Source organism: Anolis carolinensis, chromosome 2, assembly GCF_035594765.1.
Source record: "Anolis carolinensis isolate JA03-04 chromosome 2, rAnoCar3.1.pri, whole genome shotgun sequence".
Taxonomy (NCBI): domain Eukaryota; kingdom Metazoa; phylum Chordata; class Lepidosauria; order Squamata; family Dactyloidae; genus Anolis; species Anolis carolinensis.
The window spans coordinates 246,425,798-246,453,067 of record NC_085842.1 but is presented as its reverse complement, the minus strand read 5'-3'; the positions used below and the strand labels follow the sequence as shown (position 1 = coordinate 246,453,067).

Sequence of the window (27,270 nt, the reverse complement as noted above, 5' to 3'; positions counted from 1 at the left end):
ATGCATTTTCCAGATTTCCTTCCATAATTATACATTCAAACTTTTTTCACAATCTTTTTCCCATTTTTCTTTGAGGTTGTCTTGCCTCTGCTCTTCTTCCATCAGTATTTTGTAGATATCACTTGTTATGCTTTTAATTGTTTCATTACCTGTTTTAACCTCTCTTCGAATAATCATTAGTTCAAAGTTTGTATACTCTCTACCCCCCTTGTATTTTTTTGTATGTCTGCTGATCATTTTTCCAATTGTAAGCTCTTAAACCATGTAGTTTCACTTCCTAGAATTTGATCTTTTGCTCTTTCTTTACTTGTCATTTTCATAACTCAATCTTTTATTTTCATTAATTTATTTTAATTTTTCTAACCTTCTTTTTAAATTAGTCAGAGAATTTTCTAAGATCACAACTGGTGTTAGTGGTGGTTAGTGTCAGAGTAATTTTATTTTTCATCCATATATCCATAATATTTTTCAGAGAAGGGTTACTTAACTTATTATACCAGGGTTTTTTTGTTTTGTTTTCTTACTTGGCTGTCGCAACAGCAGGAACAACAAGAATTGTTCTCTCGGTTCTTGGCACGTGGCTGCTACTATTGAGACTACAGATTCTAAGATATCAAGGATCAAAGAGAAGACAGCCACCACATGCATGTAAATGGAAAATTGGAAATGTTACCTTTTTAAAACTATAAATCACATAATCTCTCTGTCAGTGGACATGCTGTCTACATGGCTCTGGAAGATGTGTTCCAAAGGCATATTTCTGAAAGAAGAACCTTGTATTTGTGGAACAGACATAGAAGGAGGCTTTTAAGGGAATGTACTGTGGTCTCACAAAGGTGATGGCAGGAACTATTTCTGTCATACATCTGATGAAATGATTATTAATTTCAAAATTCATTAGAATTTCCTTATTTTTTTAATGTGGACTTTTTGGTGGGCAATAAGTATGAGTGAGACATGTCCAATCATAAATTTAGGGTATGCTTTCATTTAGAAAATGTGTCCAGAAAACAGCAATGTTTTCTCTTTATACCCCCTTTTCAGGATTTAAATAACAGTGTGACTTGGACTAGGAAAAACAGGATGAATAATTTGAGCAGAAGCCATTCGTAAGTAGTCTTGTTTATATACCATGTATGGCTTTCTTTGTTTTTAAGATATATAATTCAGGTAAGCAGTAACAGGAAAGTATGTCCCCTATAGCCATCTTTATCTTTATGACCTAACTAAGATATTCCCCGACTTCATGATAGGTGGGAAATTCTCAGGGACTCCATTCCCATAGCAAAAAGGCCAGAAGCAAAATTATAAACAAGGATAAAAATGTCTATTTTTTAGGACAGAGGAAATGGTCACAAATTAGCAACCCCCCAGAAGATGGTATCATTGGGAAGGCAGTGTGACATACTAAGGATTAGTACTTTTAGAGGATCAGATTTGGCACCTCAACCAGAGTTCATAGACTACTGATGATATTGATTGATTCCAGTAAACTAGTTACCCTATGTGTGCTAGTCCACTGATCATGTATGTGCCTGTTCTGCCAGTGCTGAACAATCCCGGCATTCCTATGTAGGATTATGAAGGTACCCCTTCATTGTTATTGTGTTCCTTCAAGTCATTTTCAACCTATGGCAACCCTCTCACAGAGTTTTCTTGGCAAGATTTATTCAGGAGAGGTTTACTGATATCTAGTATTTTTGGAACAAATGCATCTTAATAAGTAGGGAGATGAAGGTCACATGGTTACAAGTGAGAATGTTGGAACCATGAAAATTATGACTGAGAATGCTGAAGTTGTGACAATAGAAATTAGGGATGAGACTGGGATAAAATATTGACAATCTATGAAGGAAGAGGCTGAGATCAGGATGGAGGAAGGTCTTGGAAAATAATATTTAAAGTATATATTGTTAAGTGTGAGGTGCTTTCCTCAATCTGTATTTTGCCAAACTTGGGGAAAACATGAGCCAACTGGATTGAAAAATAGGGATAATAAATTCTAGCCATAGAAAAGGTATCCAAATGACTGTAACATAATAATAGTTAATATATGTATTAAATTGTTAACTTTAATGCTTAAATATCATAATTCAGGATTATATGAGTTTTGAAGAATGAAGGATTATTTTTGTTTAAATATAAGTAATTATATTAGCATCCATTATTATTAATGAGTAGATGTTGGACAGTAAACCTTTTATTAACTTTCTGCAGGATAACTAGTATTGTAACCCATATTTTAAATTTGCATTAGCAAAATTGTTAGATTATAGAAAGAAGTGTATCCTTTATGATGGAGTAGCCTTAATTAGGATTTGACTGGAAAAGATTGGAAAGCACTTTTCTAGTTATTCTTTCTTACTCTTTCTCTTTTCTTCTCTCTGTTCTTTTATTCTTTTTCATGTTCTTCTCTGCTCATGTATAAGTATCAGACAATTTTTTGTTGTTGGGATTGCATTTTTAGTACGTAGAATGTTTTCTTCAGTATATAATTTTAATAAAATACGTATTTGTAAAAGAATATAAGCAGAGCTATATGGAGTTAGAAAGAGCAGCACAGTACAGTTTAAAGCATGGAATAAATAAGAAATGAATAAAGGTGCAAACTATACCTTTATATGAATAAGGATTTCATCTCAAAGGCCCATGGATTTGCCACGTATTATGGCGAATCCATGGGCTCCCGGCGGCGGTCGTGGATAACATGTTGCTCCATGCCCCACATTGCACTACTGTGATCCCCATCCTAGGGGGGGATGTGTCACCACCCAGCTTCCCCCCATTGTGGGGAAGGCAATATGGGAAGGCTCCTGTATTCCCGCAGCAGTGGCATGCGCCACTTGCTCTCCCCTTTCTGGATGGAGCCCAGCTGGAAATACACATGTGTCATGTAACTGGCTTTGTCCTTAAAGGTGAGAACAAGTGGCGTGTGACGGGCCAAGTAGCCCATCTGATGTAGTAGTAAATGTGAGAATAATCTAGATGAATGTATCAATACAACATATACATTTTTGCTGTTTGCAAAATAAAGATGTTTTTGTAGTTTTACCAGTGACTTCAAACATTAAAGAGTCTAGCTTAAATGATTATTTTTCTTCAAGCTAAAACCATAAAACTAATGTTATTGTTTGATTTTGAACAGGTTGAAAAGTTCAGATGGAGTGGACAGTAAGCTTCTACTTGTACCTTTTACTCTTACCTGTAAATTATATAGTGGAATGCATGATGGAGTAGAAATCAGTCTAAAAAAATCGATTAACCTTTCTATATCAAGTGCCTATTAACATTTTAATATGTTTGTTTGTATGATTTACAAAATTAAAAATTGGGGGACCAATTTTTGTTTTTTAACTTAAAAATGGAAAAAATGGAAAAGAAAAGAGAGAGACAAAAATAGTTATATAAAATCCAGTTTGAAAAGACATTTTGTTTATATCATAACTGAACAACAGTGTTTCTGCTTCCATTTATGTAGTATGAAATGTTTTGGAGACATACTCATATTCACAGAAATGATAGCAGCAACAAATGAACTGCCAAATCTATGTAAAGAAACAAATAGAAGAGAAAATAGGTAGCATTAATTTCTCATTCCAAGCTACTTTGCTTCAGATGTCTTATTTTGACAAAAGACTGGGCTCATATTTGCAGAAAAAAATGTTGTCAGCCATTTCTATTGGTAACTTGGGGAATGTTAGGAATATATTCCCTGTGGTCAGTTTAGTTGCTAACCTGAATCATGGTTTTGTAAGTAACTATGGTTTATAACTAGAGCTTGAAAAGTATGGTGGTTTTTTTTTTTTGGTACCACGACTCCCCAGATACTGGCTGTATTAATTCCAGAGACCTATACTCTGAAAAAGAATTTTTCTATACTCTAAGTCAAAGCATGAGTTGTGGGTCTTAAGTGGCTTTCCACCCAAACACTTATATCATATACCTTCTTTTCTACATGGAGCTTTCCATCTGCCTGGCATGTCTCCTCCTTTAGTTCAGATGCCCCTCTCACATTGAGGTGATTGTTGTTGTGTACCCTCAAATTGTATCCAACCTATGGATCCTGTCACAGGGCTTTCTGTGGCTGAAAGTCTATGACTTTCCTAAGGTTATTCACTGGGTTTCCATGGCCAAGTGAGGAATCGAAGCCTGGTCTCCAGAGGCACAGCCCAATATTCAAACAATGGGATTACACTGGTTGAACTAAGGTTTGTGAATCCATACATCAAGCCAGATGATTGTCAGCACAAATTATGATTTATAAACCGGTTTAAAACCATAGTTTGTCAGTTTAATCAAAATCATTCCAAACCTTAAGTATGCTTTGACATATTTGGATTGAGCATCTGTCTCTAGTAAGAACAGAGCCTGATTTTGTGCAGTATAGATTTTGAATCACTTTGTAAATGCCTCTTTAAATTAGTTTTCCTTTTCTATTATTTGATTGTTTCTAAATGCCATGGGTTAATGAACCAGTATTGCTCCAACATCAGTGTCATAATGTAGTTAATGGGATGCATAATGACTAGGGATAGATTTAAGAAAATCAGGCCTTTGAGATCCCTTGAAGCATAGTGGGCAGTAAAAGGGCTTTTAAGTTTTTACCATCCCTGAACTACAATTACTGTCTCTTCAGCTTTGGGGAAATTCGGTGTCCTTGACTTGAATATTGCTGTTGTTTTGCAGTCCGCTGTATAACTGGTTTTTTTTTTTACTGATCATTTATACAGATCGTATTTTGAACTTTATAGCATAGTTAATGCAATACAACTCCATAAAAGGCTAAGTTAGCTGCTTTATTTCATAACAGTCTTGAATGTGCAATACCTGCGATTGGCACATTTGCCTCTCTTCCCTTATTTAAATAATCTTTTTTCATTCCTCCAGCAATCTCATTGTCCTTAAAGCCCCTTCAAGATCTGCACCATCATTACTCAGGTAAGTCGCGAGTATCTAAATGGTAGCTGAACCCCTGCATTAGTCGATAAGCATATTAATTCTTTCCCCCTGTCATTTTCTGATATTCTCACTTTGAAGTAGCTCTTTATCGTGAGCAGTATATAAAGATTATTCATAACACTGAAGCCTAGGAAGATTAAGATTATTTATTATTTTAGCATTGGCTTCTGCATATCAAGTAGTTATTGGCAAAATAAGTTTGGAAAGAAAAAAAATACTGAAAAGGGTTACGTGATAGATTTACAGCTAAAGACAACACTAAATGACAGGATTCCAAGGAAATCCACAAACAAGAGTGTGGTAATAGTTTATCACCTCCTACTTGTGTGAAAATACAATGTATTCTTTTTTTCTACCCAGCTTCTCTAAGTGCTTACCGCCAGCTGGTTCTCCCCTCACTGCCTATAAATCTCTAGGTACATGGTAGTTGAAAGAGATCGGAAGATCATTGGCTCCAGCTCCTAATCATATAAAGCCATACTTTTAATCAAGCCCCTAAATATGCCTTCCTCTCTTTCATCTTGTGTCAAAAGCAGCGAGAAAGGAGAAACCTTGTGCGCCATGCCATATCTGACTACTAAAAGAAACAGGACAAAGATTTGGAACATTTTTAGGCACTACTCCAAGAATCCCCCATCCAACCACCAAATGAGATTTCTTCTTTGTGGTTCCTATAATTCACACAAATGGATCTTGTACCTGCATAGAACCACAATGAAATGGTCCAAAAATTTTGGTGGGAACCTTGCCCCCTTTTCTCAATGGAACACGTTCCTTCCGAAGCTGCTCTCTGCTCATTTTCTCTCCAACCATAGCAGTGATATTGTTTAGAGTGAACCCTTCCTTTACTTTCTATTTTTCTCTTTTTCTACTTTCACTTGCATTTCAGTAAAAATATTATTTTTAAAGCAAAATTTCCAGAACATTCCAGCAAATAGCTAAACCAGATTTGTTCTGTCACAAAGTTTTAAAGGAGCTAAAGTTTTAAAGGAGCTAAAAAATGGGACGGGACACATGGACTGCCACTAATGCACTAGATTCAATGTAACATTGTTTCATGCATATACCATAATCTCAAACCTAAATTAATAAATAAGGTGACATTCAGCCACTTACAGCTTCATTCAGTTGTATATGTACTGTGGGTAGGTAGAATGCTATGAATCCGTTCCTTTCTGCTTTTGGGGGATTGTGAAATGTGCAGAACTTGCCAGCAGATGTCCTTAGAGTCCACACTTCCTTTACTTTACTTGTTTTAGAATTTAGAAACTAACTTTAGAATCTCACACCTGCTTTTGCAAACTTAGTTCAATAAAAAAGTTACATCAAATTCTTAAGAGATGACATCTCTGAAGTAAATATTGGATAATATCCCACCCCCACCCCCATGTTATTCAGTAATAATATTGTAAATAGTTTCACTGGACATCTTCAAAAAGATTGGACAGTCAAAAAGAGAATAGACCTTCTGCATTGAGCAGCAGTTAGGACTTGATGGTTTATGGAGCCCTTTTCAGTTCTATGAGCAAAATTAATGTATCAGGAGAAATGAAACACCATACAAGGAATCATATGTGACTATAAATGCCATGACAATCTAGTGTGCATTCAAAACAGTGTAACTTTTGGAGCTAAGAGTTCCTTCCCAGCCTTTTATTAACCAAGCCCTGATTTTTAATCCCCCCCCCCCACACACACACATATGGAATGGTGAATTCTAGATGGCTGACTCTCATCTGAAAGGGAAGACCTGTGTCCAAGATGTTTGTGTGAGCAAGAGAGCTGATATGTAGAAAGCCTATAAGTGGAAATTATATATAGCAACCCAAGAGCTTGTCAACACATACATTTATAACCAAGTGTTTTTGGAGAGAAAATATGAGTAAATTGTATGACACACATGGCTTTTTTTTTTCAGCGGTGGAAAGAAACAATTTAATGAGACTGGCTCAAACAATACCTTTTACACCCGTGCAGCTTTTTTGTGAGTACCTTTTTGTTCTGTGTTGTTCATGTATACATTAAGAAACATTCACTTCTTAACAGTCATTGCATTCTTAGGATTGCATTGTTCTATTTGTGATAATAAGGCATGCATTTGCTGCATTGCCTAGAAAAAACTTTTGTAAATACATTGCTTTCCTAATGCAAACTTGGCACAGGATATTTGTTTTCTGTTAGTCAATATAATAGCATTCTTTCTCAATAATGCGTCCAATTTGCTTTGATCATAGCTGGAGAAGAAGTGACAGTCTATCGATTAGAAGAAAGTTCACCTTTGAACCTTGATAAGAGCATGTCTTCCTGGTCACAGCGTGGCATGTCTGCAATGATCCAGGTTTTGTCTCGAGAGGAGATGGATGGAGGCCTGCGGAGGGCTATGAAGGTGATGTGCACCTGGTCTGAGAATGCTGTGCTCAAGCAAGGCCAGGTCTTCATTGTAAAGTCTTTTCTTCCTGAGGTAGTTCAGACTTGGCAAAAGATCTTCCATGAAGGCACGGTGCTCCATCTCTGCCTCAGAGTGAGTATAACCTGATTAGGACTTCATAATGACCCCATGTGGCACTAAAGTTAAATACGTAGCTATCTGGGAAAGCCCAAATGAGAAAAGACTATGCTTAAGAAACGTGTTCCCTTTTAGCTGTATCACAATTTTGAATGACAGTTGAGTGAAGTGAAATGAGGTGAAGTCAACAGAAAATGACACTATAAAATTAGAAATTGGTGAACTTTAAGTACATTCTGATTGGATATGCCAGCCACCCATATTTCTTAATGGCCATTATATTTCGGAAAGAAGGCATATCAAAGGCATATCTTCAGTTTCTTGTGTGAGAAATAGAAGAGGTCAAAGAGAAAATAAATCTTGTACTATGAAAAAGCCAGACTACTTTTTGTTTGACAAATGAGACCAATTCATATTTTCTTCATATCCTTTTTGCCCCATGTAAGTTATAATAGTGTCTAAATATAAGCAAGATTTTCAGCTGGAAATTTAAGTGCATTCATTTCTTACCATGGCCATTTCTTACCATAAAAAGACTCCTTGGGTGGCCTTTGTCAGTGCTCAATTTCTCACTGCATTTTTAAAAATGACAATAGTCAGGGAACAGAATACTAGCATTACAGGCCTGGTAGGGTAACTGATCTTTACTGGACAGTTATACTATTTCTATGAAAATTGTTATATCACTATTTACACCATGTTTGTCTTATTAGGAAATACAACAGCAAAGGGCAGCTCAGAAATTGATCTACACTTTCAATCAAGTGAAGCCACATTCTGTTCCATATACCCCAAGGTATGAAAGATGTTTTGCTGACAGAATATGGAAAAGACAAAATAACTTCATTCTATATGATACATTTTGTTTGAATATTTGCCCTACTGTTGGAAACTGCCCTGAGTCCCTTTGGAGAGATAGAGCGGTATACAAATAAAGTTTATTATTATTATTTTATTATAATGTAATAATCCGGTGCTAAGTCATGGATAAACTATCACATGTCATCTAGGTATGTATAGAAATGAAAAAGGTATTAGAAACTTCGTATGTTCCATATTTCCACTATGAATAAAAATACTGCAATTACAAAAGCAACCTAAACTAAAACAAAACATGTTTTTATGTTGGATGGGTTGCTTATACACAATGCTGGTAGCTTCAGTAGGTAAGTATTAAGATGTATCTTAACTAGAGGCAAAATAAATAGCTGTGAAATCAGCAGTCCAATCTGGAGGATAAAGTTTTTGATAGGAAGTGGCAATGCAAGTGAATGAAGTTTATTAAGTTACTATTACACTGAGCTATTCATGATAGCAAAGGAATCACAAAACTAAGTTACAAAAGAAACACAAAACAGGCTAAAATCAATAGGAAAAGGTTGTTTCCACCATACCACCAATAGCTTCTCCCTACAAGATTTCTTCTTGTGATAAAAGCAACAGTTGTGACAGAAGTGGCATTGACAAATAGACTGTGTCAGGCATGTAGCCGGGGGAGGGGAGGGCTTAAGGGGCTTCAGCCCCCCCCCCGAAATTCTCAGAGTGGTCCGCGAGAAGGCTTTACATTTATTATTTAAATTGTTATGTTTATTCATATCATGATCTGATCACCATGCTCAATATGCATGGAGGTACTGGGATAACGATACAAAAGGTTTGCTAGGGTAGATCCTCGCTCACTCAGACTCAGCCTCCCGGATCAAAATCCCAGTCCCCCCCCCCCCCACACACACACACGAGCCAAAATCCCAGCCCCCCTCCCCCTGAATCAAAATCCTGGCTACGGGCCTGATGGTGGCAATTTAAATTGATCAGAGATGTTCATGTAGCATCTTCAACTGGGCCAATGGATCACCTTAGTTACTGTCAATTTGAACAAATATATGTCCTGCTTAATTTTTGCACACTATATGCCATATTACACATAGCTTTGTAACAGAGGTAGGTTAACTCCCATTAACCCAAGCCAGCTTTATAACAGATGTGTGGTAAGATTGGAATTGTTATTTAAAAATACCAAGAAGCCCATAGTTGTCCATCCTTGCTTTAGCAGAACATAATTGTCATTCTAAATACTACTTCAAGAATGTAAGTTAAATCCATGGAATTACTTCTAAATAACTGGATAATAGGAATGAGATGTATAGGTACCACTATAATGAGTCTGGCAACTTTAATGTAGGTCAAGATGTCTGGATTGTTCAGATTACTGTTTTATGATGGTGCGGTAATAAACTTTCCATGTGTGCATCTGGAAACATGCTTTGTTGTCATCTCATGATCAGTACTAATGTCAACTTTTACCTTCCATGTTTTCAGTAGGAGCTTTAATAGGGGTTATCTACTTCTGCTTTACTGCAATGTACAAAACTGAATTTGATGGGATTATGTCCAGGAGAAATTCTGGAAAAGTAAACTTAACAAACTTAAGAATTTTTAGGTTTCTGTACATTGAAGTGTCTGACACTGAAGTCTTGTATAAAATTCAGTGATCACTTACAGGACATCAGGGATCACTTGTGTGGCACCAAGATATATGTACAGCCCAAACTGTATCCATGAGGGTGCCCATCTTTTGTTTAATAAAGATGATGATAATAAGAGTAATAATAATAAATGTTATTTTTAACCCACCCTCTCTCCCCAAAGGGACTAAAGGCATCTCTGTGATAACTCTGTGTATACTTTCATTTCTGAAACCGATCCATTGATGTCAAAGGGAAAAAATGTGAAGAAGTTCCATGTGCACATCAGAATGTATAGGGGACTCTGAAATAGAGCAGTGGTGTCAGCTTAGCAAGTGTGTTACTTTGGCACTTATAGCAATGATATAAATGACAGAATTGTTAAAGCCGCCAGTGTAAGCTTCAAGTAAGCAGCTTGTATAAGTTGAAGTTCTGCACTTATCTCTGAATGTGTTGACAATGTCTATGTTTGGCTTGTATCATGTTTCTTCGTGTGTGTTTGTGTGTGTGTGTGTGTGGTTGTTAAAGGACTCACTCTTAGGCGGTTTAATGGAAACATTATTTCAGTATGCCCCTGAATGAATTTAAGCATGCATTTTAAGTGGCATCCAACATATGTAAGTTGGAAAGTTGGAGTTGATATGTCAAGAAGCAATCATTCCCGATGATCAAAAACATAGTTTCTGAGATTTTTGCATGTTAAATTATTGAATGAGAACTACAATTAGTGGTAATTATCTTGTTGAAAGTTGTCTTGAGTACCCTCTGGGGTGGAAAAGTGGGATATTAATTATTGTCATCAACCAACCAATTAATGAAAGCATTACATGAACTTGTAACTTGAATTGGCTGTTGGAAACCTGTATTTGGGAGGAAAAAGAAAGGGACAAGGAGAAGGAAGGAAGGAAATATTCCTTGCTGTTTGAGAGCCTATGGCGCATGGTGGCACAACTGAAAAAGTATATTTAGATACATAGGTTTCACATCTTTGCTCACTGTCACCTCTGAAGTGGAGATCTAAAGTGAAGGAGGCACTTTTCCTTAAACTCAGCAGAGACTCCTGCCATGTCTTCTGTTTTCAGTGTGGTCTCTTTTGACTTTTATCATCCTAGCTAACCACTGGAAAAAACTGTTCAACTGTGGTACAGGAAAGCAGTCGTCTGTATCGGTTGGCAAATAAGAAAAAATAGCCCTACTATGACTCCATCATACGGCATTGTGTTACTGGTATCTCTCTCTTTCACTCATCCTCTTGTCGCTGTAGAGGTTGATATTCTTTTCCACCTTCCCCACTGATCCACACCTTCCCCTAGGCTTATTGTTGAGCCACTGCAGTGCCACTTCTACCCAGTAATTAAGTGGCTGGTGTAGAATGGGATGGATCAGAAAACCATCTAGCTAGGTCCCTGCTGCCTCTGGAGGACCCTCATGTGTCTTCTGCTATAGGAGCTTAGTGATGTACTTCTTTAATTTCCCACTTCTCTCCACCAGCCATGGATTGGCTGCAGGGAAACAGTAGCAGCTCAACAATAACTCTGGGTGTTGAATAGTAAATTATAATGTGGTTCTGTGTGCAAAAGTATTGTGTTATGCTATGCCATATAGACCTTAAGCTGCTACAAGACACATGCTTGTCTTCATGTTATATTCATGTTGTGCGCCTGTGGAGCAGAACAAACAACTCAGCATCTGCATGCTTGCCCACAATGCCCTGCCTCATATTTATAGGAAGAATTGTTGAAATCTACAGATTTTTGGTCAATGATTATTTAGTCGCTTGTGTTCTCTCTATTTTTATCAGTTTTATTATTTATACAATGCTTTTTACATTAAATAAATCCATGTTAATAAAATGTTCTTCCTTCTTTCATCTGCTTCTATAGTCTGGGTGTTTTATATAACATAGTAGGTTTGGAAATAATAAAAAAGAAAATATATAAGCACAAACTGAACTGAATAAAGGAAGTAGTGATATGCTAATATTTATAAGACAAATGACTTTCTGAACATTGTTATAAAAACCAAGAGTGCTCTAGCATGTGCACAACGAACTTTCTTGGGACTTTGATACATTTTCCCTGGAGAGGTCACATGGGTCTGAGATACTGGGCTGTGATAAAATAACATCTTTTGGTGAGTAGATGTTTGGAAATAACCTGCACTCCCCCTTCCTTCACATTAGAAACAATCAAATACTTGCCCTTCTGTGGTTTTATTTTAAAATCCATTTTAAATTTGATTTTAAAGATTTTTTGTGGAACCCCTATGATGCTTTTGTGGAATCCTGGGGTTCCACAGGACATAGGGATGTAAGGATTCATCGTTTCCTACTTTTTGATAATTGGATAGGTTTTGAGGTCTGATCCAAAGCTCCAAGAAATTTCTGCTTATATTTGTACTAAAATCTCTCCAGTCCATCTAGTCCAAGCACAAACCGTTTTCTGGCTGTTAAAATCACCAGTAATAAGGCTAAGGCGAGACTTGATATAGTTATTCAGTCTTTTACAGTTCTCATTTCAGCTCAAAGTATATAACACCGAAGCAGCAGAAAATTATTTCAAGCTTGTGTATTAACTAACTTTCCGTGGCATGTAGAAGGACTATATTGAAACTACTACCTCCCTTGTGACTCTATTTCAAATTCCCCCATCCATCTGCATTATTTGATGAGAGAGATCATAACTTGGCTCTGAGTACTTAAAATAAAATTTTATGATTTGTTTTACAAGCAGTTTTATAGAGTATCAAGAGTAACATTGGCCTTTCACTCAATTAAAAAAGATCTGAATGCTTTATCTCAGTGAAAATCAGCCTTCTGTTTCAGAACAGTTTCAATCCTGATTTTTATTAAAATGGATAAGTCTGTATGCTTTTTGAAAGATATTGTTCCTATTTGTTTGGGAGACCACAACTAGAACAGTAAGTTTGCTGTTTTCCTTTTCTTCTAGTGACTCTGGTATGGAAATGTGTGCCTCTGCATTAATGGCTTTATACAGAACATGTTTTAAAATTTATTATACAGTAGAGTCTCACTTATCCAACATAAACAGGCCGGCAGAATGTTGGATAAGCGAATATGTTGGATAATAAGGAGGCATTAAGGAAAAGTCTATTAAACATCAAATCAGGTTATGATTTTACAAATTAAGCACCAAAACATCAGGTTATACAACAAATTTGGCAGAAAAAGTAGTTCAATACGCAGTAATGTTATGTTGTAATTACTGTATTTACGAATTTAGCACTAAAATATCACTATGTATTGAAAACATTGACTACAAAAATGCGTTGGATAATCCAGAATGTTGGATAAGCGAGTGTTGGATAAGTGAGACTCTACTGTAGTTATTATTGACAAAAAGAGTAAAGAATTAATGCAGTTCGAAACACCTTTAACTGTCATAGTTCAATACTAAGGAATCCTGAGGGTTGTAGTCTGGTGAGGTACCAGCACTCGTTGGCAGAGAAGGCTAAAGACTTGGTAAAACTACAACTCTTATCATTACATAGCATTAAGTAATGGCAGTCAAAGAGGTGTCAGGCTGCATTAATTCTACAGTATACGTGTATTCTTAGTCTTTGTGGTGAAGTGTGGATTTTGGTTTACAGTTATGTTTAATTGTAGGTAGAGGTTTTTACTATTTGAGTTAGCTTTGCTTGGAGGAATGGTAGCCAGTTCAGCACTCTGAGTCGGGTTGCCATAGAAACGAGGGCAGAGCCAACTTGAAAAAGAGTCAGTCTGTGGTCAGGGAACCACAGGGAAGGTTGGTTCTAAGGTATTGAGAATCAGGAAAGTTCAGGTCTCTAGCCTGTGTCATTTTAAATAGGTCAAGTGACTTATTTAAGTTAGTAGTAGAGTTTGATTAACAAAGGGAATGAAATCCCAGTAGAGTCTGTAGTGATCAGTTAAAAATAAGAAACATCAGTTGGAAGGAAAAAGTTTAAACTGCTTAAAGGAAGAAATAATCTGCTTGAAAGTTGTTTCATCAAATGTTATCATTGTAACCATTAAAGAAGTGTACCTCTAAGAGAGAAGCAACATTGAAACCGTTACGCTTATGTGCATCAATAAACTTGTTACTGTTTTCTAACATTCAAGCCTCTGTTACGTCCATTTTAAGTCAAGCTATGCTACACTTTAAGAAAGGAAAAACATCTCCCTGCATCCTTGGTGGTCACAACGTCGTAGTCTTGTATGGGAACATTTTTTAAAGTTGAGATTCTTTTGTTTTGCATTGAGATGAAAGCGCCATTTATAGTAATTTATTATTTCAGATTAAATGGCTCAATGGCTTAATGATTCCTTTTTATGGTGGACAATATAGAGATATATAATATGGACTAAACCTTAATATGTATTTCCCATCCAAAGACACTTCAGGCTCATTTCAATGATGGAGTGGCACAGAACCCATCACATGACATTGAATTATTTCTGGAGGTCATGTGTTCCCATCCATCATTGAAATAAGCCTGAAGGAGGGAGCTCCCACCATGGGTAAGTAACTGTCTTGTGAGCTGCTAGTGTGATTTGGTCCGCTCTTTAAGGCTAAGAACATGTGGGATGGGAAGAATCCTTCCCTGTCCTGTTTTGTTGCTGCAAAGTGAGAAAGAGCTGCTACAGACAGAGCAGTGGAGAGCAGTGTTTGGCTAGGGAGGTGGTGCCAGGGGCAGCAGAGAAAAAGGAGAAAGAGAAAAAGAGTTTTTTCAGCCAATAAAGATGGGGGGAAAGCAGAGAGGACTTGACAAGCCTTTCCCCATATGATGAATATGAAGGCAGACAACAAGGGGTCAAGAATGCTTCAAGAAAACAGTAGGATGGGAAGGAGTAAAAGTTTCATGGAGCAATTTGCAATTGAAAAGAATTATTGCCATCGCTATAGGGACAGACCCACACGCTTCTCTACAAATCTGTAAGTACATGTGATAAAGTCCAAGGTGCCAGAGGAAGTCTCTCTTTGAAATAGGAAGTTAATGGAAAATGATTTCCACTCATTTCCTTTTGTTTAAAAATGCCGCGCTTGGAGTTCCAGGGGCCCTAAAACATAACAAAAATCCTTCTGTGCCCTAAAAGGGAATTTTGGGAGCAATTATTTTTTGGTAGTGGTGGTGTGGCCCTCCAAGTTCTCTTTGGAGGCAAATGCTGCTCTCTTGCAACTATTGGGATGTGCAAATACATCTTTTTGAGAATCAGTAGTGTTGTCTGTAGTGTTCAATTTTCAGTGGTTTGTGTGTGGTACTGGAATTAATATATTTACTTCAAATTGTGTAGTTTCAACATGTTGTTAATTGCAGCTAGAGATTGTGATTGCACTTCTGTATTTATTCCAGAGAAGCCTTTCTCTCTGACCTACCACCAGAATCCTGGGAAAGGATCATTTGATGGAAACTTGTCTAAGAGGCAACTCTCTCTTTATTTAAACAGACCTTTGGCGACTGTGTTTTTCTCTCCAACTCTCTGTTTCAGTCTAGATTTTAAGTTAATTAACTTACATTTGATTTGAAAAGTATTCGGAAGCTACAGCTAATGTTAAACACAGTAACCAGCCTGGTGTCAACTAAATTTAGGCTAATGAGTACATCCAAGAGGTCTTTCTTTGCAGCATATCTTCACTGTGGAACTCCCTACCCAAGGAAGTAAGGCTGGCTCATTTTCTTTTCAACTTTCAAATGGCAACTAAACACAGTGCTTTTCTGCATGTCATTCAGTGTTTGAGATGGCTGTTTAAACTGTTTCAGAATTGTATTCCAGGATTGTTTTTAAATTACCTTTAGGAGTTTTAAAATAGCATTTTAATGTGTTTTTTAAATAGTTTTCACTTTTGTGTATTTATTTGTTCGTTGCCTCAGAAAACCTTGTGGGCTGGGAGGTAATACAGAAATACTTCAAATAATAGCAATAATGATGATAATAATAATTGCAACAATAATGACAAAAATAGTAGCAATATGCAAATTTGGTTGTCTGTGCCCAGCAACAGAGTTGGATAGACATCTGAAATTGAAGCACTGCTCCAACTCAAGCAATAGTGTTGTGGCTTGTGGAAAGTTAACTGCCTGAATGACAATATCCTTTTTGTTCAGGTTTCTGGAGGTCTTCTTAATTTATTGCCATTCAGCCAATCAGTGGCTGACAATAGAAAAGTACATGACGGGAGAATTTCGCAAGTATAATAATAACAATGGTGATGAGATCACACCAAGCAATTTGCTGGAAGAAATTATGTTGGCTTTTTCTCACTGGACTTACGAGTATACGCGGGGAGAGCTCCTTGTGCTGGACTTGCAAGGTAAGAGATTTCCACTCTGTGAAATCTGGTGATTCTTCCAAAGTATGTCGTGCATATGTTTAAGCATGAGATTAAAATGACCTAAAGTGGACAGGGTGAACAAGTGATCATATGACAAAGAAAAAAACTGAACAATTCTTTAAAAGCATGGATTTGTAATAAATTTTCCCTAGAGGTAAAAATCTTTAGTAATCTCATTCTTGCACACAAGACTGGAAAAATATAATGTTTTCAACCCACAGGATAAAATTATGAGAGTTTTGTGAATTCTAAAAGATTTTTTTGATTTGGGACTTCTTTTGAAAAAAATATTATGTCTAACAAAGAAGAAAAGTGTTTTTTAACAAAAAGACAAAATTTTTGGAAACAGTTTGCAAGGGGCGACGTGGGTTCACATTCAAAATATATTTTTGTCTTTGCAAATTTCTTTTGATGCAAAATCTGTGGCTGATGTTTTCCCCCAACGAGTGTGCAAAATATCAAGACAACTTTTCTTGTTAATGTTGAGAAAAAGTGGTGAATACTTTATTTCTCTACCTGTGTATCCTTAAGTATACTTCATAGAGTTCCATCGTCCTTACTTCCAAGTATAAGAGTGCAGCCTTATATGTGTTTGGTTTGGTCCAGAAATGGAGAACGTGAATGTTACTGTTGCTGAATTGAGCAGTGTTTTCTCTTTAAAATTGGCATCATCCTGGGACATTCATTTAAACCCTGTTTTACACTTAACCAGGAAATAATTTTGAATAAAAACTGTTAATAATAAATAGAGCCAGTACATGATATAATGGTTAAAATGTGGTGTACTGGATCAAATGTTGGGCTAGGACTCAGGGAGACCAGGGATCCTTGGGGCTTTTTGCTCCTTTCTCCTCTCCTGGGACGGAGCCTGCCAAGTGCCATCAGATGGTGCTGGCTTGGCCTTGCCCCACTGATCCACCAACGCAAGGGAAGTTGTGTTTTGGGTAGCTGTGATGGAGCTACTTTGACAGAGCTACCCACATTTTTTGCCCTTTCCCCCATCTGATGGGAACAGATGCCTTGTCCCATGCCCTCCTTGTGATGGGGGAAAGAGGGCAGTCCACGCATCCACAGTTTTTCCAGTGATTACCAGAGAAATGGAGCAATGGGGAGGTAAGTGTGAAGAGGTCCCATAATTCACATTCCTGTTTAGCCAAAGAGTCCCAATGGGTGATCTTGGGCAAGTCAAATTCTCTCAGCCTCAGAGGAATGCAAAGGCAAACCATCTCTGCACAAATCTTAGCAAGAAAATTTTGTAATGTGTTCAATGATAGAAGTACTGGGAAAACACACTATAATTATAGATAGAAGCCGACGTGTTAAATTCTGTAAAATATAACATACTTTGTTACGCAAAAATATATTTCTCATGTAAACCCCGACCAACCTTGTGTGGAAACAAAAAGTATGGGGAACTCTCTTTCAGGTGGGAAAGTTCAGCTATGGGACTACTTGCAGATCTGAAAAAAGTTATGGGGTGGTTTTTTTGGCTTCTCTAGACTCCTCCTTTTTCTGGCAAAAACACATGAACTGTTTTGTTGAAGACTTCAAGAGCAGTTATTCACTTTTCAGTTAGATTGCAGCCCTGTTCTTAAAAACCAGAAGTGGACTTCCAACCTCCTCTGGTTTCGATTCCTATCACTACCACTTTCAGTATTGACAGAGTGTGGCCTCTAGTGAATATTAGAGGTCCGAAACCTGGCCTCTGGGCCTGTCACAATTGTCTTGTCCTTATGTCAGAGATCTATATGCTGTGTTATTTGTCACACACACTACACAGCCTCAAGGTTGGAAGTAGTGTGTTTAGAATGAAATATTAGGCAGCATATGAAAGATGAACCATTAGCTATAGTGTAAATTGTTTCCTGTTTGTGTCAAGGGAAATGTGTAGTGGAAGATAGGGATTTAATTTACTTACAACATTCAAAAGGTGTGAATTACAGCAGGGTGCATTTTTCAAACAAATAAACCTTCCTGCATCCTAACTTCATTTATTGCTATCATTACATTAAACATTTAAGAGACAACCATTCATTACAGTAGGGTGAAATGTTAAGACATTGATCTAATAATGTGGTATAAGTGACTCCCAGCCTTCCAAAAGCCTAAATGGATAGCAATATCTTTCCTTGAACAAAAGAATTGTGTAAAAATATGAAAAAGCATGACATATTTAGTTCAGCTTCACAATTTTAGATCTCAACACCCTCCCCTACTTTGGCAACAGTTTATATATATAGATATAGATATAGATATAGATATAGATATAGATATAGATATAGATATAGATATATAGATATATAGATATATAGATATAGATATATAAAATATAATCAAAATACAGTAAACAGTTAATGGGCTACACAGATAGGGTGCTAATATTGCTGTGGAGGAGGAACCTTGGACATTGGAGTTGGAAGACAGAAGCTCTGGGAAAATTTAATGGAAGGGAACAATGGGATGACAATTAGATTGATTACCTACGTGGTCCTATGGGATTATGGGACAGAATTGGGCAGCAGGAACAGAGCCACTACATTTTAAAATAGTAGAATTAAAAAAGGCAATGGCCATGTGTCTTTGCTGGTAAGGCCTCATAGAACTTTAAATGTGAAGATCCTCCCTTTCCCTCAAATTTCAGTATCCCCCTATTTTTGTTAATGTTCTACTGTTTCTTTTCAGATTAAAATTTAAGAAAAATGTATAGGATCACTGGTCTCATGCATATTATGAAAAAACCACACTGGAATTTTTTTCTCCTTTACAGTACTTACATAAGTAAGATTCCACCTGAGATAGATAGCTAGATAGAGCTATATGACAACAAAACACTCTTGAATCAGGGCCTCTGATGTCCTTTTTGGAGGAGCATCTGTTCCCCTAAATGTACATTAAATGTGGCACTGCATTCAAGCTGTCATAGCTGGATTATCTAGTAGGCTAGTTTCAATACTGTAAATAAATACTGTAAATAAATGCTGCATATATAATCTAATGGTACCGATGTTATATGGTGACATTAGAGCATATTATGTCAACAGAATTCTTCATGGGCATAATGGAGTGGGTTTCTCTATTTCATTTTTGAACTCTGAAATTGAAATACGACCTCCATTTGCATATACTGCCAGTTCTGCTCTTTTGTCTGTGAAATACTTTGAGGACATGCTCCAAAGTTTTATGGCATTACAGCGAAATGGTAAAAAAAGAATAATTAGTTTAAACAATGACACAGACATGCAGCATTTGTTTGCCAATGTTTAATGTATTTCATAATTCTAATGTTGTCTTTTCAGTTTCTTCTCTCCAAAGGCAAAGATTAGATAGCTATAAAATAATTGCAAAGGTCACTGTTTCACAAATGGCTTTTAAAAAGGCAATTTCTTCTAACATTCTTTGTAAATTTGACTTCTGCAGGTGTTGGAGAGAACCTTACAGACCCATCTGTCATTAAGCCTGAAGACAAGCAGTGAGTATCTAGAGCCATTTTGTCTTACAGCATGTCACATGTTTTGTGTGATTAAGTTAATATGCAATTTTAGCTACGATGCACATATTTATATTTTAAATGTTTCCGATATTGGTGACTTTGTGTTTTGATTAACATTACAATTACCTATTTGTTTCCTGGTTTTATTATGTTTTTACTGCTTAGAAGGATGCAATGCATAGTACCCGCAGCCTGATGTAGAGGTCATTGAAAGATATTTAGATATGTTTAGGGCACATATGTGCTTTATCTATGGAAAACCTTTGGCTAAATGGGGAGAAGGAAAGAGGAAGAAATTTTGATCTGTCAGGTTTGGTACCCTGCTTCAATATTATTGAAAATGCTGAATTTAATATACAGTAACTTGTAGAATTACTCAGCAACTGCTTATCTGCTCATATTCTTGGGTACATCCAAAATCAGTCATAGTGGGAAACAATTTTCAGGGGCAGTATATGGATTTATTGATTGATTTGAAATACTTATATCTCACTCTATATGTGAGATATCTCAGAGCACTGTACAACACAATCAATTTAGAATTCTAAATAACAATCACTTTAAAATACTAAGTATATATTATATCATATTTAATATATTTTATAGGCTCCAAGAAGTATGGGAGTCTTTTGAACTTATTGAAACTATGCACTGAGTGCTTACATTCATGGAATCAACTTTCCAAACTGGATCCCCAAACTCTTATATTTGCACAGAACTGGGGACAATGCAGTGAATAAAATGAAATCTAGCCTGGCTTCAGTAGGCAAAGAACAGTTCTAAAAGCACAAAGCCAACAGCATGGCTTCATTTTGATGGGGAAATTACCACGGGATACAGACTTTTAATAATGGGCTGGGCTTTAGTACAGCATGTTAACTACTAGCTGCAATAAATCTTACTAATCGAAATGCTGGCAGTTCAAAGCCCGGATTGGGATGAGTGCCTGACTTTCAGCCCAGCTCACTGACCACCTAGGAGATAGAAAACAGCGGTGAGTAGATAAATAGATACCGCTTAAGTGGGGAGGTATTTTAATGGCACCATAAGGAAATACCAGAAAAATGCTGGCAAAAAAGGAGGAAGCTGTAAACAGGGCTTTTATCCCCTAGGCTACCAGATGCTCCAGATTCCCTGGTGGTGCAATGGGTTAAAGGCTTGTGCCATCAGGACTGTGGACTTGAAGGTTGGGTTACTGACCTGAAGGTTGCTGGTTCGAATCCAACCCGGGGAGAGCGTGGATGAGCTCCCTCTGTCAGCTCTATCTCCCCATGCGGGAACACGAGAAAAGCCTCCTACAAGGATGGTAAAACATAAAAAAACATCTGGGCATCCCCTGGGCAATGTCCTTGCAGCCCATTCTCTCACACCAGAAGTGACTTGCAGTTTCTCAAGTCGCTCCTGACACGAAAAAAAATGGTTATATGTACCCACACAAATTCTGGGTGTGTCCTCCATAGATATGGGAATTGAACTGTATATTTTTGTACTAACAGTCTTAAGGCCATTGCTTTATTTCTTTTAAGACTTTGCAAGATTGTAAGTAATAGATTGAAATGTAGGCTACACTTTCATTGGTACTCTGTCATTTCTTACAGATCTAGAGGGATGGCTTTTGGACCAGCAAACCTTGGAGAGAACGCAATCAAAAACTTTATTTCAAAGCACTGCTGTAACTCTTGTTGCAGGAAACTGAGGCTTCCCGGTATGCATTACAAAAACTCTGCATGCTTCTGAGGAAACCATTCCTGACAGCAGCTTGTTCCTGAATCTGAGAACTATGAACATGTGCACTCTGTTGCTAAAATTCTAGTCTCTGCCTATTAATTTTATATTATCTCTAACATCTTGTCCTTTTACTAAACATAGAGTTCAGTGTGTTTCAGATAACAAAAGGCAGGTCTAATAATGAAACATAATGCACAAATTAATCTTGGTTAGAAAAGCCATTTAAATATCCATCAATTGAAGCCTAAATACTTTGGCAAACAAGTCAACTTCAAAGCCAAAACCTGGTCTGTCTTTATATGCTTCTGCTAGGAAACTTTTTCCTCTGGGTGATACTGACAACTAATATATGGTGTCCACAATGAGCAGTAAGGCAGACAAGTATTGTTCATATATGTTCCAGCTTGAATTTGTAAACTTCCTTTAGAATGAAGAGTTGTCAGATATGAAAGGGCTACATGTTATGAATTTAAGGAATGCAATTAATTCATGTTGAGGGAACGCAGGGGATAATATGGAAGTATTGACAGAGACTGGGTATAGAACATAACAGGCAGAGTGATGTGTTGATTATGTGGTGCAATGCTTGTTTTGTATAGCAGTGTTGTACAGTCAGATGTTGAATTGGATGCACAATTAAAAGAGCATTACTAACTACCAAAAAGGCACTGTTCCCATCTGATATTGGGAGTTAAGCAAGATCTGTTCTGATTAGTACTTGGATGGGATACTACCAATAGATACCAGAAGCTGTAGACTATTTTTTCAGAGGAAAACCTGAATATTCCTTGCCTAAGAAAGCCCTATGAAATTCTTGGAACTACCATAAATTGACAGGTGACTTGAAGGCATATATACACACACTGACAATTTCAACAGGCAGATGGATACTCATTGTCTAAGGAAAGCATTCATATATGCATTGACATCTCTTGTGTTACCTCCATTTGCACAAGCTTGGATGGTGTATGGATGCTACACATTGGACAGAAATATCTAACTGCTTCTGTAGGATGACCTATTCAAGTATAAGATACCAGCAGGATTTTAGGTATTGTATTTTTCTTGATTATAATTTGAAAGAGTTAGACATGGAGATGCAGTAATGGTTAGGAATGTAGGAAACACAAGGACTTGGCTCACTTTTTATTTTTATTTTTTTCCTGGTTACTGAGTATGGTGCATAACTTCCCAGGGTTTTCCATACCTCCAGATGGCAATTTGTTGTGATGTATATTGCAATAAACAGGCCAAAATGAACACAATATAGCTATCATCAGTATACTTCATTTGATAGATTTTAGATTATATGTATAAATTTCTGGGAAGTCTACAAATAGATGGGCCATTAATTGCCATCACTACATTGCTTTCTCACAGTAACATTGCCAGCCTCACCCCTATGGCTATTCTGAATACTCAGGATTACAAGTTCAAAATCTATAGTCATCCAGCTGTTGGGTGCAGATCCCTAGGGTTAATAGGCGCTGCAGTTCAGAAACACCTGGAGATCATACTTTGCCTACCCCTGTTGTATCCTGTGTTCTTATTCAGTTTCATGGATGTAACAGCAGGAACTCACAACCTGTGGCATTCATGATGAAAGGCCAAGTAAGCCTAATAAAAGATTGAAAGGCACCCACAAAAGGAGCCATTCTCACATCTATTGAGAGATTTCTTTCCCTTCACTTCTTTGGATTTAAGACTTATATATTAGAACATGGGAAAGACAATACGAAAAGCATCTTGCCTTTCTGTTCTGAACCATATTAAGAAATGACTTCTTATTCTCAAGACCTGGCTCTCCTTCAATGCTGGGTGATCTGAGTTTTTGTGTGATTTCTTCTTACAGATCTGAAAAGAAATGACTACACACCTGGGAGGCTCAATCCTGCCTTTGAAGCTGAAACCGAGGCAATGGCAGCAGCAGGAGATGAGACTGTTAACAATTGCAGAGATGAACCTGTGGAATTTTGTACCAGATTGTAATGCAAGGGGTTAGCAGGCCGGTTCTAGCTTTCTGAGCACTTGAATCATACCTTATATTCAATCTATGTGTGGGAAGAAAGTTGAGGTACCCAAATATTTCTACCAGCCATTGCTTTGTAGATAAAGAATCAATTTATATGTATATGAGTGTGTGAACAAACTTCCAGTGCAAAAGGAATTTCCTTGGTATTTTTGTTTGTATAGATTTGGTTTAAGATTATCCATTAAAGCCACCACTGTTCCTGCATCACACTACAGCCTCAGAAATCAGTATTCATTTCTTATTTTGCATCTGTTTTACATATTATATCTAGGAGTAGAATAGTAGTTTCCCCCAAAGAATTATTCTTTTCTTTTTGAGTATTTCAGAAGAATGGAGCATTTACCAGGCACTTTCTTCTGTTGGCTCAATTATGAAATGAGAGAAGGTGTACTTGTGGAACTTCTACCAAACCTTTATAAGGACAGAAACATTATCCCTTTGTGAATATAGCTACATTTACTTGTCACAAAATGAACAGGCTCCACAATGAAACTCAGGAAACTTCTTAATCCCTTCAGCATTTGTTTAAAGATACAAATTGTTTGCTGGGATATGTTTCTAGGTTGGTTTCACTAATGTGATGATAAGGAGAGAAAAAACCTGCTGAGATTGTTGCAAATGTTCATGTTGAAGGCTCCTTTCACATTACAAGAAGCCTTCCACTTTTGTAAGAGTGAAAAAAAACTGCACACCCCTTTTTTAACCTGATAGAACATCTCTCTATGAATTTCTTGGTCCTCCACCATGACTCTAAGGAGGGTCGATATGAAGGGCCACTTTCTGTTGGAGTTCAATCAAAGAATTGCAATACACATACCTATAAACATATTTTCTCTATGAATTGCTAGGTTCTTCATTGGGAGTCTATGCTTGAATCACACTAGAGTACCTAGAGATTCATAGAAAGAACATATTCCACAAATCCAGTAAAATCAAATCCTCAAAAGTTAAACCCGCAGGTATGGAGGGCCAACTGTACACAGTCATAGCACGATGATTATTGTTAGCCACCTTCCTATATTGGGAGAAAGACTGGATAAAAATTAAACAAATAATAAATAAAGCTATGATTCCACTTTAACCACCATGGGTGCATCCCATGTCATCCTGTCATTTTTTTTAGTTTGGAGAGATCCTGGAGCTCTTTGACTGAGAACTCCAAATACTCCTCCATAAATTGCCCATCAAAAGGATTCCACAAGATGATGCCACGATAGTTTAAAGAAGAGCCATAGTACTACAGATGTGTAGTGTAAAAGGATCCAGGTAGCGAAACATTAATGTTTATGCAAAAAACAAACAAACAAAAAAACAAACAAACCAGGTGACAAGTTCTCCCCTTAAAGCTGAGCTTTCCAAACTCTGTATTGTGTGTCAGCTGCAGTGCATAGGTGTGTTGCACCAGTGTAATGAGAAACCTTGAGTCTATGTGAAATAAGACATAAATCAATCATTTTTTAATAATATAAATGAAAGATTTTCATGAGATAAGTTGTGTCCCCATGCATGTCATTATTATAATTCATGTATGTGTCCATATTTTTTGTAATGGGTTGGTTTAACCTCTAGTTGGTTAGGAAAACTGAATTATTGTGTCACAAAATGATGCATGCCTAAAAGGTGTGTCACTAGCATGAAATGTTTGAGAAGCTCTGCTTAATGGGACAGCACTTCACCTCTGGGAATGCTCAGTGGGAATGCTTGGTAGACCGAAGGAGGTATTGATTAGAATGGGGATTTGAAGTTGCCATCTCTTTCTCTCTGCTCCTAGCTTTCAGGAACTTTTTGGATCTTGGTTTGAAAATAATAAGCCCTCTAAAACAGAAGCTATTGTTCCCATGAATGTTGAGAGCTGACTGTAGTACTTGAGTTAAAGAAAAAGGGTTGCAGTATGAGAGTTGAAATGTTAATGTTAATTTATCTCAGAAATCTCTCCATCTGTTTTAGGTTTTTGTGTTGTATTTTATAAGTTTTAAAATCTGGAGTAACAAGGCTTCTTTCTGAGTCGCAACATGATCAACAACAGCACTTTATATTTTATATAGACAGTGTACCATTTATACTGATAACTGTCAGCATTATTCTATGTTCCACCACTACCTTAAGGGCTTTCAAAATCTTTTCTCCGCAGTACCGATTTTGCTTTGAATTAATTTCAGTCCTGATGAAATTCCCTGCCTTGTTTAGTTGGCACTAATTATGGACTTTGTCACATGGCTGCTGGAATCACTTCGTGCCGTTGGGGGGCATGGGGAACCTGGCGCCTCATGCCCCGCATCGCGTGACTCCTCTGCCAGCTGAACCCATAGGGGGAAGTGTCGATCATGCGGCTTCCCCCATTGCTTGTAATGGCAACACAGGAAGCATCCCATGTTGTTGTGGTGACAGCATGCACCAGTTCCATCGTTCTTCACCCACGGAGTCACGCTGGCATTGTTTGATGGAAGCTAGCGGGTTCCGTGTGTGACCTGAGCTAAACCAGCATATGCCACCAAATTTAGTCCTTTGTGATGAGGTTGTATTAGTGAATAGATGGATATAAATGGATGCTGCCAAAAAATAGGTTGTTTGAAAATGTGACTCTCCTAGATTTTAAAAAAAGAAATTACACTTTTTATAATGTAATACAACAAAATTTTAAAAAGAAAAAAAATCCTATGTTCAGAAACACCAAGAAAAAAAAGAGATCTGTATCTGCACAGAATGATTATGGAGGTGTCCAGTTTCTGCACAGAATGATATTGGGGTGTTGTTGTGGCCGTGGATGAATTGAATCCCTCTTTTTTTACCCATAAGAATAGCCCACTGCTTATCCCCACTGACCACACCTGATTTTTGGGAATATAGCACATGCTGCAATCTATTTTACAACTGTAAATATCTGTGTCTGTGTGATTATTTATTTGAGGTTTTGAAAAGGGTATAAATACTTCAAGAGAATGTTAGATGCAGTATTAGAAGCAGTCTGTTTATATTTGAGGTTGAATAGTGCCAAAGAGAAGGTTGTTTACCTGCACATTAAATCACTCCAGGTAATACCTATTATGTGAGTAAACTCCCTTACGGCTGTTGGATAAGCGACTTCCTGTGAAATTGCACATTTTGCGGCCACTTTGCTAAATTGGATACAACTCAGCTAGCAGGCAAATAAGTTGTGATGTAAGAGTCACTATTTACATAAGTAGCCTTTTAGTTTTAATATATACCGCACAAATGAGGACCCTGTGGAGAATCTTAATTCATTTCCTACACTGAGTGACCATAATCACTCAGAATGGTGGCCATGTCAACAGCTAACATTGGGGGGAGGGGAGGAAGAAGAGAGAATGTTTCCATTTACATACTGCAGTGAATTATGCAAACCCTTGGTTTTTATCAGGCAGGTAATTAGCACATGTCCTTTTGAACATGCCTCCCAGGCCCCCTTCTTAGGGTTTGATATCAAACCTAGTGGGGAATGTTACAGGGAGAGATGTAGCTAGAACCTCAGAAATAGTTGTTAATAAGAATGATGACTACTATGCTACTTTAAATAGTGCCAGGAGTATGCTGGGCATGGTTAATATTGTTGCTATTATATGTGAGGTCCCATGACTATGAATGACATTTTATAGTAAATTACAGTAGAGTCTCACTTATACAAGCTAAACGGGCCGGCAGAATCTTGGATAAGCAAATATCTTGGATAATAAGGAGGGATTAAGGAAAAGCCTATTAAACATCAAATTAGGTTATGATTTTACAAATTAAGCACCAAAACATCATGTTTATACAACAAA

At 37.1% G+C, this 27,270-nt stretch overlaps 1 protein-coding gene across 4 annotated transcripts in view; it reads left to right on the top strand.

The window, feature by feature from the left end:
* trpm6 (transient receptor potential cation channel subfamily M member 6) overlaps positions 1–26,369 on the top strand; it is a 102,499-nt gene extending 76,130 nt beyond the window's left edge. For all 4 annotated transcript variants that reach the window (XM_062972001.1, XM_062971999.1, XM_062972000.1 and 1 more), the window contains 10 exons: positions 1,045–1,109; positions 3,146–3,171; positions 4,888–4,938; positions 6,878–6,943; positions 7,194–7,480; positions 8,179–8,261; positions 16,015–16,220; positions 19,659–19,710; positions 21,330–21,436; positions 23,312–26,369. In XM_062972001.1, the coding sequence (XP_062828071.1) occupies positions 1,045–1,109; positions 3,146–3,171; positions 4,888–4,938; positions 6,878–6,943; positions 7,194–7,480; positions 8,179–8,261; positions 16,015–16,220; positions 19,659–19,710; positions 21,330–21,436; positions 23,312–23,448 (1,080 nt within the window). In that variant the 3' untranslated portion in view covers positions 23,449–26,369. The remainder of the gene's footprint in view (positions 1–1,044; positions 1,110–3,145; positions 3,172–4,887; positions 4,939–6,877; positions 6,944–7,193; positions 7,481–8,178; positions 8,262–16,014; positions 16,221–19,658; positions 19,711–21,329; positions 21,437–23,311) is intronic.
* Positions 26,370–27,270: the final 901 nt, after the last annotated feature.